This window comes from Hypanus sabinus, chromosome 10 (genome assembly GCF_030144855.1).
Source record: "Hypanus sabinus isolate sHypSab1 chromosome 10, sHypSab1.hap1, whole genome shotgun sequence".
Classification (NCBI taxonomy): Eukaryota; Metazoa; Chordata; class Chondrichthyes; order Myliobatiformes; family Dasyatidae; genus Hypanus; species Hypanus sabinus.
Genome location: NC_082715.1, coordinates 71,793,021 through 71,808,104, shown reverse-complemented (window position 1 = coordinate 71,808,104; position 15,084 = coordinate 71,793,021). Strand labels below are relative to the sequence as shown.

Sequence of the window (15,084 nt, the reverse complement as noted above, 5' to 3'; positions counted from 1 at the left end):
CCCATCTAGACTTTCTTCCCGAGTGGCTGCAACAAGTGAAGCTGTGGCCTTGACCTCATTCTTGGCACAAGTGAGGCAAAGCAGGCCATCACTGTTAAACTCAACAACGAATCAGTGAACCAGAGTTGCAGTATTCTACAATACTAATGTCCAACAGAGTCTTGCAATCACAATTAAAAAATCCCTGATAATCACTTGCTCCTTTTGCTGGATCGTGCACCATTTTGGCACAACAATACACAAGTCTAGGCAACACATAATGGCATGCAATAACTTCTGCTCCATTGCTATCAAGCTGATGGGATAGTCCTGCAATACTTGATGATCTTTGCATCCAGCTGTGACTTACAATTGTAAAAAAAGGTATGTAAGGTGAAAAAATACATCTTTGATTAAACCAGGAGTGGCTACTGTGTCTGCACACACCACAATCTTACCTAACTCTAAGGTCAGAAGTACAAAAGCATCAGGATCCAAAAATGTTAATTACTAGTTTAATTGATTCAGCACAATGTCACGGGCCAAAGGTCTGTTCCTCCGCTATAGCTTTCAATGAAAGTAACAAGAGCTGTATAATAATAACAGGGGACTGGAATCCACAAATGGACAGAGCAAAACAACAGAGCAGAAAAATAGAGGAAAGTGAATTCATGGAGTGTATAAAAGATTATTATCCTTGACAGATGCATTGACAACAGTGTACTGGATGAGGCCAATACGAACACCATCTTCATGCCAATAAGCCAACACAAACTCTAACGGATAGGCCATTTCACTCGGATGCCTAAATCACATCTCCCGAAACAGATCCTTCACTCCCAGTTGAATGAAGGTCAGCTAGTCTTTGGTGGGCAAAGGAAAGACTTCAAAAATAACATCAAAATCAGCCTGAAGAAATTTAACGTTACGTCTAAAAAGATACTGCACTCAATAACTAAACCTGGAGGAAATCTGTTCAAGAGGGAGCTGAACTACATGAGATCAACCTTCACTGTGCCACAGAGAACAAGCAGTAGCTGTGAAAGGAGAGACTGAACAACCAAAAGACCCAACCACTAACCAGCACCACCACTTACACTTGGTCATATAGCACCAAAAATATGTGAATCCTGGATCAGCTTCTGCAGCCACCTAAGGACTCAACAACGTGAAAATTACACTCTAACAGGGACTGTTAAAATGGGAAACAGCTTCTTCCCTCAGGCTGTGAGTCTACTAAATTCTCTGCCAGCACACAGGTAATGAAGCATTATACTGTTCATTTTTTACCTGGTGTTGTAATTGAATCTTATGCTAAATGTCAATCTTGCGGAATATATATTATTATTTATGGACATACAATCAATTGATGTATATTAGCTATCTTATGTATTTATATTTCTTGTGTTTATTTCTATTACGGTGTCCTTTATCTTATTATGTTTTTTGTGCTGCATTCAGATCCAGAGAAACAGTTATTTTGTTCTCCTTTACACTCGTGTGTTAGAAATGACATTAAACAATCTTGAATCTTGATTCTTGTTAAGGGACCTTTGGGGAAGACTATTGACAGTTGGAAAAATCAAAACATATTTACTTCAATCTAGTAGAAGATTATCTGAGCAGAGCAAACTGTAAAAGGCATGGGGCACATAATGGAAAATAAATATACCATAAGAAGGTTCAGCAAAAAACAAATAATAGCTGACTTTTAAATAATTAATACATTATTTATAGCAAATAAGTCTATATCCCTTTGAATGTACAAATCCCAGCAGGAGAATGGATATAGCTGTGTCAAACAACAGAAGTTAAATCACAAACAAGGGGAAATCTGCAGATGCTGGAAATCCAGTGTAACACACACAAAATGCTGGAGGAACTCAGCAGGTCAGGCAGTATCTATAGAGATGAATAAAGAATCAATATTTCAGGCTGAGACTCTTCATCAGAACTGGAAAGGATGGGAGAATAAGCCAAAATAAAAAGGTGGATGGGAGGGGAAAGTGTACAAGCTGGAAGGTGACAGGTGAAGCTGAAGGTGGATTGGAGAAGGGAGAAATGACTCTTTACCTTTTCCACTTACCATCTCCCAGCCTCTCACTTCATCCCCCTCCTCCAACAACACAGCTTCCTTAGATTAGCTTTAATTGTCAGATGTGCATCGAAACATACAGTAAAAACAGGCCCACAACCCAACACAGCATGTCCACAATTCATTAACCCTAACTGTATGTTTTTTGGCATGTTTGCTAATCAAATCAATTACTAAAGAATTTTATCACCTCTGGAGTTTGCTACATCAGAGATGCATTTGACCTTAAATATCAGAGAGCATCTGTGAGAGATAAGCATTCTGATCTCTCCTTGCAAAAGAATTTCATTGTTTAGTCACAGCTTGAATAGTCCTTCAGATCTATTTGTCTTGCTATTCTGAAGAATCGCCATTCCATTTTCAAACTAAACATAGCAATGGGAGTTGGTGTTCCCATCAGATATTCCCAGTAATGGTCTGTTTCTTTGGGTTGCAAGGTTAGCTGGCTCTTTCAAGATTCAAGATTGTTTAATATTTATTTCCAGTACACACATGTAAAGAAGAACAAACTCTGGATTCAGTGCAGCACAGAGCAAAAACACAATAAGATAAAGAACACAATAAAAATGATGAATACAATAAATAAAAGTACATCTGATAATTGATAAACATACATTGATTGTACGTCCATAAAGTGAAGCTCGGGACAGGAGTGTCTGTACATAAGGTGACTGACAAGAAATTAAAAAGTTGAGGATGTGAATTTGTGGATTAGTGGAAAGCTGTTGATCAGCCTTATGGCTTGGTGAAAGTAATTGTTTTTTGAGTCTGGTGGTCCTGGTGTGGATTCTGCATTACCTCCTCTCTGATGGGAATGGGACCAACAGTCCACGACCAGCATTGATGGGATCCTTCATGATGCTACTAGCCCTTTTCTGGCACCTTTCTGTATATACGTCCAACATATATGTTCTGTATACATGTTGGTGATGAGCCCCACCACTTTTAAGGCAATGTGGACTGAGCTATTCTTATTTTAGATCATATGTTCTGCAGAAGATTTCTCAAGTTCCTGCATAAATCATAATCTGTCCCAGTTTGGTAGTAGGTAGCAGAGTACCCAAAAAGGGGACACAACAGTCCACAGATGCTGGATGTGATTGAGATCAGTACATTAAGAATACTTGAATGATTCTTTAACAGATATATGGATAGGTAACTTTTAGAGGGACATTAGCCACAAACACAAACACAGGAATTTCTGCAGGTACTGGAAATCCAGGATAGCACACACAAAATGCTGGAGGAACTCAGCAGGTGAAGCAGCTTCTACAGGGAGGGATAAGCAGTTGGCATTTCAGGCTGAGACTCTTCATCAGGACTGGAAAGGAAGGAAGACGAAGCCATAAGAAGAAGGAAGTGGGTGGGGAAGGAGTACAAGTTGGTAGGTGAAATGCTGATCTTGGTTTGCAAGGACCAGTTGGCCTGTTTCTGTGCTGAATGACTGGCTCGATAATCAGAATATGCTAGAGATACTTAACTGGTCAAATGATAATGTCAAATCCAAAGTAAATTTATTAAAGTATGTATATATCATTATATATTAACTTGAGATTGATATTCTCACAGGTATTTGCAGGAAATTGAAGAAATACAACATCAATGAAAAACATCCAATGAACAAAAAAAAAAGGAGAAATCTTTATAATAGAAAATAAATAATACTGAAAAAATGAGTTGTAGAGTCCTTGACAGTGAGTGTACAGGAGGTGAATCAGTTCAGAGTTGGACACTGAAGTTATCCACACCAGTTCAGGAAACTAATGGTTATAGTCTAAGGAAATAAAACTTACATATTTGGGCAGTATAACAGTTTGGCACAGACCAGTTGGGCTGAAGGACCTGGTTCTCTGCTGTAGAGCTCTTTGACTCTGTGACTCTGTTTTAGGGTGGTGATCTTTCTTTGAAACTGGGAATATTCAGAAATGAAATAAGACTTAATCTGCAGAAAAGGGGAACAGAGTGGAAAACAGAGAAGTCTGCATTTCGGTGAATACATGGACAAATAAACAACAGAGGAGATGGCGATGCCAGACATGAACAGAAGTAAAGATGTGTTTATCAATGGTGGAAGGAGAAGGTAAACAAAGTCTGAAATATTAGGAAAGTAGAAAGAGAAAAAAATGGAATGCTGAAAAAGAAATACAGATTTCCATTTTAGTAAAAACTCTGATATTCAGAGGGGTCAGATTTAGATAGAAAACTAAAGTGGTAGGCTTTCTCTGATATGATTGGATGGTTTCTAGACAGCAGTCAACCACTTTGAAGACACAAGAGGCTGCAGTTGCTGGAAAGGATAAGGGTAGCTTTACATCAGACAAATGTAAGAACGGGGATCAATTTCCACTGCTGTCTGTACATACATCCCGCGACCACATAGGTTTCCTCACACTTAGAAAGACGTAAGGTTTAGGGTTAGTTATGTTGAGGGCAAGCTATGTTAACACCAGAGGCATGGCAATGCTCATGAGATTCCCTCTACATATCCTCAAAGCAAGCAATGTGTTTCACTGTGAGTTTTGATGTTTCAATGTATGTGTGACAAAAAAATTTGTGACAAAAAAAAGTGTAATTTTCAAAAAGCTAAAGCATGCACGAAAGGAGCTGGAGGAAGTCAACGGGTCAGGCCGCATCTGTCGAGGGAAATGAATAACCAGTCCAGTTGTAGGTCTCAAACTGACTGTCCATTTCCCTCTATTGCCTGACCTGCTGACTTCCTCCAGCCCCTTTGAGGGTCACCCAGACAATGTTTGGTTACCTTAATGTGCTGGTTATCCCAGCAAGGTCATCACACTGCCTGTGCCAGACTCAGTATACTGAATTGAGAGTGCAAGTGAATTACTATTTCAATTTTTCAAGTTTACAATGTTCTTTACACATGTCATTGGGAATTAGAAGTAACCAGCAGTGTCCACCTTAGGATATGTTACAGATAGGTTGTCCATCCAGTAGCATTTGCTCTAAAATACCGAAATACCATTAAATTTCTATTGGATACCAGATGCAACCATTAAGACCATGACAAAGCAGTGTAGGACATAAGACTAAAGAGGAGAGGAATTTAGGAAACCGCAGGTTGACATCCCCTCACTGCACATAATTGTCTGTGGAGAGAGTTAGGAGCACTGAGTTTCTGGGAGTGCATTTAACAGACAATCTCACCTGGACCCTCAACACCCCCTCTTTAGTCAGGGAAGCATAGTAGCATCTCCACATCCTGAAGAGACTGAGATGAGCAAGGCTCCACCATTCCAACCAAATTTTACTGGAGCATGAAGGACATTATTCTGACCAGCTGGCACAGGAATTGCAAGGCCTATGACTACAAGTTCCCACAGAGGATTGCTGCTGAGAGGATCACTGGGGTCTCTCTTCCACCCATCAAAGATTCATCCAGAGCATTGTACATGCAGGGCCCTAAGCATTGTCGAGGATCCCTCCCATCTGTCCCAAAACTCTTTGACTCCTTACCATCAGACAGGTGGTACCACAGTTTTAGGACAAGGACTGTTAGGATAGAAAATATTCTTACTCCAGGACGTGAAACTACTGAACTTCCTGCCACCATCCAAGTGGTATCACAAATGAAGTGTCAGGAGCAGTATATGCTTACTTTTCTACTTGTGTAATAAATATACCTTATGATAAATGTCGATCTCCTGGAATATATTGTATTTGTTCATTTATTTGCAGTAATATTACTTAACGTGTTGTGTGTGTTATATATTCTATGTCGTACACCTTGGTCCAGAGGAACATTCTTTCACTTAGCAGTAGGCATGTATACAGTTGAATGGCAATAAACTTGCACTCGAATTTAAGGAGTAGAATTAGGCCATTCTCCCCTTCGAGTCTGTTCTGCCATTTCACCATGACTGATTTATTGCACCTCTTAACCCCATTCTCCTGTCTCCTTCTTGGAACTTCTGATGTCCTTAATAATCATGAACCTATGAACCTCTGCTTTAAATATACCCAATAACTTGACCTCCACAGCTATCTGTGGCAACGGATTCCATAAATTGACTAATCCAGAGCTAAAGAAATTCCTTCTCATCTTTGTTCTAAAGAGAGGTCCTTCTATTATGTGGCTGTGCCTTCTGGTCCTAGACTTACCCACTATTGGAAACATCAAAATACATATTTTAATTCAAAATCATTAAAATACTCGGCTCTAATTTCAGCTATTGTGCTGCATTATTGTACTATTTCAGCTATTCTAGGGGAAGCATGGCTCGCAAGAAGCTGTTTAGAGTCATAGAGTCTTAGAGAAGTACAGCACAGAAACAGGTTCCTTGGGTCATCCAGTCCAGGCTGAAACCATTTAAACTGCTGACTTCCATCAACCTGCATATGGACCATAGCTCTCCATAACCCTATTATCCATGTACTGATCTTAAATGTTGAAATCGAGCTTGCATGCTCCACTTGTGCTGGTAATTCATTCCACTCTCTCATGACCTTCAGTGTGAAGAAGTTTCCCCTCATGTTCCCCTTAAACTTCTCATCTTTCATGCTTAAACCATGACCTATGGTTGTAGTCACACCCTACCTCAGTGGAAAAAGACTACTTGCATTTTCCCTCTTTATTTGCCTTCTAGTATTGCATAACTCTATCAAATCCCCCTCAATCTTCTACAATCTAAAGAATAGTCATAATTTATTCAATCTTTCCTTATAACTCAGTTCCTCCAGACACAGCAACATTATTGTAAATTCTCTCTGCACTCTTTCAACCTTGTTTACATCTGTCCTATAGGAATGTGACCAAAACTACACACAGTACTGCATGTTAGGCCTCGCCAACATCTTATAAAGCTTCAGCAGAACTTCCTAACACTTGCACTCAATACTTGGGTTGATGAAGGTTAACGTGCCAAAACCTGTCCTTACAACTCCATCTACCTGTGACACCACTTTCAACAAATTATGGACCTGTGTTGCCAGATCCCTTTGTTCTTCCACACTCCTCAGTGCCCCACCTTTCACAGTGTAAGACTTACCTTGGTTGGTCCTACCAATGGACCTGTGTTGCCAGATCCCTTTGTTCTTCCACACTCCTCAGTGCCCCACCTTTCACAGTGTAAGACCTACCTTGGTTGGTCCTACCAAAGTGCAAAGCCATGCTCTTGTCTACATTAAATTCCATCTGCTATTTTTAGCCTATTTTTCCAGCTGATGCAGATCTCTCTATAAGCCATGTTATCCTTCCTCACTGTCCACTACACCCCCAATCTTGGTGTCATCTGCTAATTTGATGATTCAGTTGATGACATTATCTTCCAGTTCATTAATATAGATGACAAATAACAAAGGATGCTGCAATGCTCCCCGCAGCACACACTAGTCACAGGCCTCCAGTTAGAGAGGCAACCCTCTTCCAGTACTCACTGGCTTCTCCCAGAAAACCAGTCTACTACTTCATCCTGAATACCAAACAACTGAACCTTCTTGATTAGTCTCCCATGTGCGGCATTGTCAAATGCCTTACTAATGTCCATATAATATCCACTACCTTCCCTTCAGCCACTTTCCTAGTAACTTCTTCAAAAAATTCTATAAGATTAGTTAGACATGATCTATCATGCACAAAGACATGCTAACTATCCTTATCAGTCCGTCTCTATCCAAGTATGTGCTTATATATCCTTCCCTTGGAATACCTCCCAATAACTTTCCCAAAGCTGATGTCAGACTCACTAGCCTATAATTTCCTGGTTTCTGTTTAGAGCCTATTTTGAACATTGGAACAACACTGGCCATCCTCTGATCCTCTGGTACCTCTCCTGTCGCTAAAGGTGCTTTAATTAGCTTTGCTACGGACCCGGCAATTTCTGCACTTGCCACCTGCAGAGTCCAAGGGACACCTTGTCAGATCCTGGGAATTTATTCACTTGATTTTCCTCGGGGTAGCAAACACCTCCTCTTCTGTAATGTCTACAGAGTCCATGAAGTTAATACAGCTTGTCTGTATCCATCTCCCGAGTAAATAGAGATGTAAAGGTAGCGTTTGAGATCTTTCCCATCTGTTTTGGCTCCACAATTGGATTACTATATTGGTCTTCAAGAGGGTGAATTTTGTCCTTTGCAATCCTCTTGCTCTTAACATGTTTGAAAATTCCCTTAGAATTCTCCTTCACCTTTTCTGCTAGGGTAACTTCATGGTCATGACAGAAAATCCTTAAAGTCAGTCAGTATTAGTATGAATACTTCAAGGGTATGCATCAACACCAGAAGTGCAGTTTCACCAGAATGATACCAAGAGTTAAGAGAGTCAAAACACAAAGGGTGAGTCCAATACGCTTACATTATAAGAGAACAAGGAGAACCTGAAATGTTTGAAAAGGATCATTAGTGTTGCATTGGGATGTAGAATAATTATTGTCCCTGTAGTTCAACTTTCCAATGCTTGCTTATATTTAAGCATAGTCACCTATATACATGCAACTCAGTTATATACATGTACATATTCACCGAAATACATATAGTTCAGTGAATTTTCTGTAATTAGTTTTTTTGTTGGAGGATTTATCTCTTTCCAATTTAATAATAGATCTAGCCATTAAAGTTGCAAATGCAATCATACGCAAAACTGTAGAGGGCAGATCAATCATTGGTAAGCCAAAAATTGCAGTAACAGAGTGAGGTTGTAATTCAATATGCAAAACTGTAGAGAATGTATAAAAAATATATTTTCAAAATTTTTCCAAAAGAGGGCAAGACCAAAACATATGAGTCAGAGAGGCTACCTCAGATTGACGTCTATCACAAATCGGATTTATATGTGAGTAAAAATGAACTAATTTATCTTTAGACGTACGAGCCCTATGTAGCACTTTAAATTGAATTAACGTATGTCTAGTATACATAGAAGAAAAATTAACTAATTGAAAAATCTGTTCCTATTTCTCTAAAGGTAAAGAAAGTTGAAGTTCCTTCTCCCATTCATTTTTAATTTTATCGGATATATCTGGCTGTATATTCATAATCATATCTTAGATGATTGCAATTAAACCTTTTTGATAGGGGTTTAAGCCTAAATAATTTTCCATGATATCAGTTGGATATGAAATCGGAAAAGTAGGTCTAATCAGTCAGTATCTAAAAAAATGGGATCTGGGCAAATTATATTTATTAGACAATTGTTCAAAAGACTCAAAACAATTATCCAATAATAAATCACAAAAACATACTATACCCTTTGTTTTCCAAATCAAAAAGGCTTGATCCATTAGAGAGGGTTGAAAGAAAATATTAGATATAATAGGACTTGATAAAATAAATTTACACAAGCCAAAAAATTTAAATTCAAAAAATTTACAAAACTAAAACCATATCTGAAATGTATGTTTAATTATTGGGTTAACCATATCCTGTTTAAATTTAGAAAAAAATTAGAAGTGGTACCTTTGATTCCTCGTTTAAATTTGAAGAAATTTGGAGGCCTTTTATTCAATACTTTCACAAAATATAATTTGGCCTTTTCTGATTCCTTTATATTATTCAATAATTTGAGTAGAGGAGCGGAGTTGACAACACTAATAATTTTTTTTGATGTAATAGAATAGCCCAGCTTGCTTTTTTTTAGTTTAGGTTTTGTTGCGTTTATTTTAGTATATTTTGTTTTTGTTTTTTCTCAATTTGGGTTTTTTTTCCATCTTTTATGTTTTTTTTCTGGTATCCTGTTTATATTTAAGATTTGGGAGGTCTGTTACCAATAGTTTTTACTCATATGTTAACTGCCAACAATGTAATCTCACTCTTATGTACTATTATGACTGTTATGTATTTATTTATTTTTGAAAAAGTCAATAAAAAGATTGAAACAGAAATAAGTTTTTTGTAATCTTCCTGAAACTTGTTCGTTTTCAGTAGCAGGTGTCATGCTACACAAATTTGAGTACTTCGTAGGTCAATTGCTGTTACTGGAATTTTTGTTATCCTAGTCTGAGTACGAGACGGCCATGACTCAGAGCTCAGAGACCTCAGCCTTAACCCTGCCTTTTGCAGCTGGATCCTGGACTTCCTGTCAGATTGCCAGCAGGTTGTAAGAGTGGGCTCCCTCACCTCCAACCTTCGGGCTCGCAACACAGGAGCCCCTCAGAGCCGTGTACTGAGGCCCCTCCTTTACTCCCTGTATACCCATGGCTGTATCGCCACCCACAGCCCCAATCTGCTAACTAAATTTGCCCACAACACTACATTGATTGGCCTTATCTCAAACAATAATGAGGTGGCCTACAGGGAAGAAGTCTTTCCTCTGACATAGTGGTTTCAAGAAAAGAACCTCTCCCACAATGTCACAAACACAAAGGGGCTGGTTGTGGATTACAGGAGTGGTTGTGGTTGTGTTTATTATAGTAGTCGGACTAACTCCTATTGACTTCAATGGATCTGGGGTTGAGAGAGTAAACAGCTTCAAGTTCCTCGGGATTCACATCAGTGAGGACCTCGCATGGTCTGTACATATCAGCTGAGTGGTGAAAAAGGCACAAGAGCACCTTTTTCACCTCAGATGTTTGAAGAAGTTTGGTATAGGCCCACAAATACTAAGAAATTTCCACAGGGGCACAATTAAGAGCAGCCTGACTGACTGCATCACTGCCTGGTATGGGAAGTGTACCTCCCTTAATCGCTGGACTCTGCAGAGAGTGATGTGGACAGCCTAGCGCATCTGTAGTTGTGAACTTCCCATGATTCAGGACATTTAGAAGGACAGGTGTGTAAAAAGGCCTGGTAGGATCACTGGGGACCTGGGTCATCCTAACCACAATCTATTCCAGCTGCTACCATCCTGGAGGTGGTACCGCAGCATAAAAGCCAGGACCAACAGGCTCCAGGACAACTTCTTCCACCAGGCCATCAGACTGATGCACTCATGCTGATTTGAGCATACTCTATATTACATTGACTGTTCTATTTATTATAAATTATTATAAATTACTATGATTGCACATGGCACATTTAGATGGAAACATAACGTAAAGATTTTTACTCCTCATATATGTGAAGGATGTAAGAAATAAAGTCAATTCAATTCAATTCCTTTTCCCTTTGTCTTTGCTTCATTCTGTCAATGCCTCTTTCTTGTTCCTTTTCCACTTTTGTAACACTTAATAGATCAGCCATAAGCAACAAATAAGAATTAATGTCTCAATTGAATTGCAAAATCATCAGGATCCAACAATGGAATAAGGGAGATGAAGAAACTATACTCAGTGGCCACTTGATTAGGTATACTGCTGCTGCAAATATCTAATCAGCCAATCATGTGGCAGAAACTCAATGCATAAAAACTTACAGGCATGTTCATACACTGGCTCAGACCAAATGTCAGAATGGGGAAGAACTGTGATCTATTTAACTGACAGGGTGGTTTGAGTACATCAGAAACTACTGATCTACAGGGATTTTCACATACAACAGTCTGTAGCGTTAACAGAGAGAGGTGCAAAAAAAAAACACTCAGTGAGTGGCAGTTCTGTGGGTGAAAATGCCTTGTTAATGAGAGAGGTCAGAGGAGAATGGCCGGTCTGGGTCAAGCTGACCAGAAGGTAACAGTAATTCAAATAACCACGTTTTACAATAGTGGTGTGCAGTTAAGTCTGTATGAATGCACAACACATTGAACATTGAAATGGATGAGCTACCACAACAGAAAGCCATAGACATACACACTGACCATTTTATTAGCTAAAGGAGACACATATTAATGTGGCCACTGAATGAAGAACATAATCCTTCTGTGTTGTATTATTGCTGCTGTGTTTAAAAAGTATAAACATTGTCCAAGAGAATTGACAAGAAGATCAAGAAGATTCAAGAAGATCTGCTGTATGGAATAAAGATCATTGAATATTTCCCAGCTACTGCTCTATGTGGTTCAGCAGTGCAACATGCAATAATTCAAAATAATGTGTCATTTTAAGAACAATTTTGCTTAAAATTTAGTAAATTATCAATGATTCAGATACCCAAATGGATCAGCAGCACAAACTCACCAAATTCCTTTGGCACTGTAATGGAGTACAGACAGGTCTGTCCACTTGAATAATTGCGAGGGTAATTTGGTGAGAGAACCACTCCTTGAGATCCAGTGTGCTGTCCTCCACAGGGAGCTGAAAAAGGGAAGAGACAGGGCTCTTGGACACTGACTGGCAGATTTGTGATTGGACTGAGCAGATTTATTTTTAACCAAAACTAACTTTATTCATTATATATTACATTACTTAAAAACAACAGCACTGTTACCACTCATTTGGTCTCCTGGGGTGGTACATTACTACAATATTTGAGGGGCTTCCTCATCCAACATGGCCCCTCCCTTTCCAGTAATGGAAGAAATCAATGCCATGGTCCTTCCCCACTGAGCCCTTGTGGTGGCTGTACCGAGCTTCAGTGAGTCTCTCAGCCTGTACTCTTGCAGCCTGGAACATGCCAGTTGACATCGTTAGACTACAGATATCTCAAAGTGCTGAATGATCAATATTTTGGGCAGACCAAAGGGCTTCTTTCACTGAGTTGATGATCTGCCACCAACACACCAGAGGGTGCAGATGAGGTTTGTCAGGACACTGTCTCTATCAAATGACATGTGGTGTAACAAAAGGTTGAATAAATGGATTGTTTTCTCTGGAGACCTCAGAGATTATGAGAGGCATTGATAGCATAGACAGAGTATATCAGGTTTATAAAATTATGAGAGGCATTGATAGCATAGACAGAGTATATCAGGTTTATAAGATTATGAAAGGCATTGATAGCATAGACAGAGTATATCAGGTTTATAAGATTATGAGAGGCATTGATAGCATAGACAGAGTATATCAGGTTTATGAGATTATGAGAGGCATTGATAAAGTACACAGAGTACCTTCTTACCAAGGTTAAGATGTCTAAAACCAGAGGGCATCCATTTAAGCTGAGAGGGGGTAATTTCAAAAGAAGTGTGAGGGACAAATATTACACAGAGAGCGGTGGATGCCTGGAATGTGCTGCCTGGGTTGGTGGTAGATGTAGGTACATTAGGGACTTTTGAGAGATGTTTAGATAGGTACATGAATATGAGGAAAATAGGGTGATATGGACATTGTGTAGACATAATCATTTACTTTAGTTAGGAATCTGATCACTTATTTAACTGGACAACACAACATTGTGGGCTGGAAAGCCTGTCCCTGTGCTGTACTGTTCTATGTTTGATGTTCGTCTCTGCATACGTCTCTGGGAAAGCCTATAGATCAGTGAGTCCTCTCTCACACAGCTGTTTGTGACACGTGCCCTTGGGTCTTCCTCCACACCCACTATGCACACACACAGCTCACAAAGAGGTGAGCAATCATCTCACACAATTTACTGCAATCAAAATAAACAATTTTCATTACAAAGGATATTTACAAGAATAAACTGTGCAATGCCTTTTCATTCTTACAATTGTGGTCAATGCGTTAAGTGATACTTTAGTACATTCCTTGAAAGCAATAGGACTGCTAACCCTCCTGTGGCCCCCTGGAGTGGTATACTACTACAATAATTGGGGGTGCTTCCTCATTCAATCCAGTCCCCTCATCTCCAGTTGTGGCCCTCACCCACCAAGGAGAATGTTTTTTTCTTGAATGTATCAAAAACAAACTTTATTTAGAAACATGCATCACACTGCTCATGTTGTTAAGTATTTGGAGAACTCACTTCAATTTCAAAGAGCTGCACATTTGAACCTCATAGTAGATCACATAACCTGGGCTGGTGCTCCTTGCTAAACATAAGAGATTCTGCAGATGCTAGAAATCTGTGTGTAGCTGCTCACTTGTCAGTACTCTAATAAGCAAGGTAGTTGAATGGAGTCAAATCAACAATTGATAAGTAGGTGTTAAATTTTGTAGATTAGTGACAGTTCTTTCATGGGCACCGAAGGGTGTGTTTTACCACTGAAACTCCTGTTATTCAGCTGAATTGTTGAACCAAAGTTCAATGTAAATTTGTTATTGAAGTATGTGTTTGTTACCATATTCTATCCTGAGATTCACTTCTTGCAGGCATTTACAGGAAAAATAGAAATACAATAATATTTTACTGAAAACATACCTAAACAAAGACTGACAGAAACCAAAGTGCAAATGAAGACAAACTGTTCAAATAAAAATAATACTGAGAAGATGAGTTTTAAAGTGTCCTTGAAAGTGAGTCTGTAGGTTGTACAATCAGCCTAGTGTTCTGGTGAGTGAAGTCATCCATGCTACTCGGGAGCCTGATGAATGAAGGGCAATAACTGTTCCAAAATCTGGTGTTGTGGGACCAAAGGCTTTCGTCTCTCAGTGCCTAATGAGATGAGAGCATGATCTGAATGGCAGGGGTCCTTGATGATGGAAGAGGTAAAGGACTAATTAGATGAGCAACTCATGCAAAATGCTGGACGAACTCAGCAGGTTATGCTGAGCAGGAAAGTTACTCTGCAACTGTACAGGGTACTGGTGAGGCTGCCTTTAGAGGCAGAGCAGAGGAGGTTTAACAGAGATGAGGGGTTTAGACTATGAGGAGAGATTGAGTCGCCTGGGACTGTACTCGCTGGGATTCAGAAGAATGAGAGGAGATCTTATAGAGGCATATAAAATTATGCAAGGGATAGATGAGATAGAGGCAGGAAAGTTGTTTCCATTGGTAGGTGAGACCAGAACTGAGGGATATAGCCTCAAAATTTGGGGGAGTAAATTTCGGGCAAAGCTGAGAAGGAACTGCTTTGCCAAAGAGTGTTGAATCTGTGGAATTCTCTATCCAATGAAGAAAAACAGCATATTTGACTCGAGTGATCACGCTACTTCTACTGCTATCAAACATTATGCCTCTCGTGATAGCTTAATGGCCCATTATATTGGCCAAAGTATGGAAATGAAGGATACTGAAACTATTCTAGTACAAGTTCTTAATTTTAGAATGTTCTATAAAGAGATGTCAGAAATTGAGATGTAAAGGTCACTCACAAATAGCAGTCATTCATAGAAGTGTTTAACATA

At 39.3% G+C, this 15,084-nt stretch overlaps 1 protein-coding gene across 1 annotated transcript in view; it reads right to left on the bottom strand.

The window, feature by feature from the left end:
- LOC132400744 (CUB and sushi domain-containing protein 1-like) overlaps window positions 1-15,084 on the bottom strand; it is a 2,029,389-nt gene that overhangs the window by 366,816 nt on the left and 1,647,489 nt on the right. Inside the window, exon 31 of the mRNA XM_059982042.1 lies at window positions 12,076-12,192. Within this exon, the coding sequence (XP_059838025.1) occupies window positions 12,076-12,192 (117 nt within the window). The remainder of the gene's footprint in view (window positions 1-12,075; window positions 12,193-15,084) is intronic.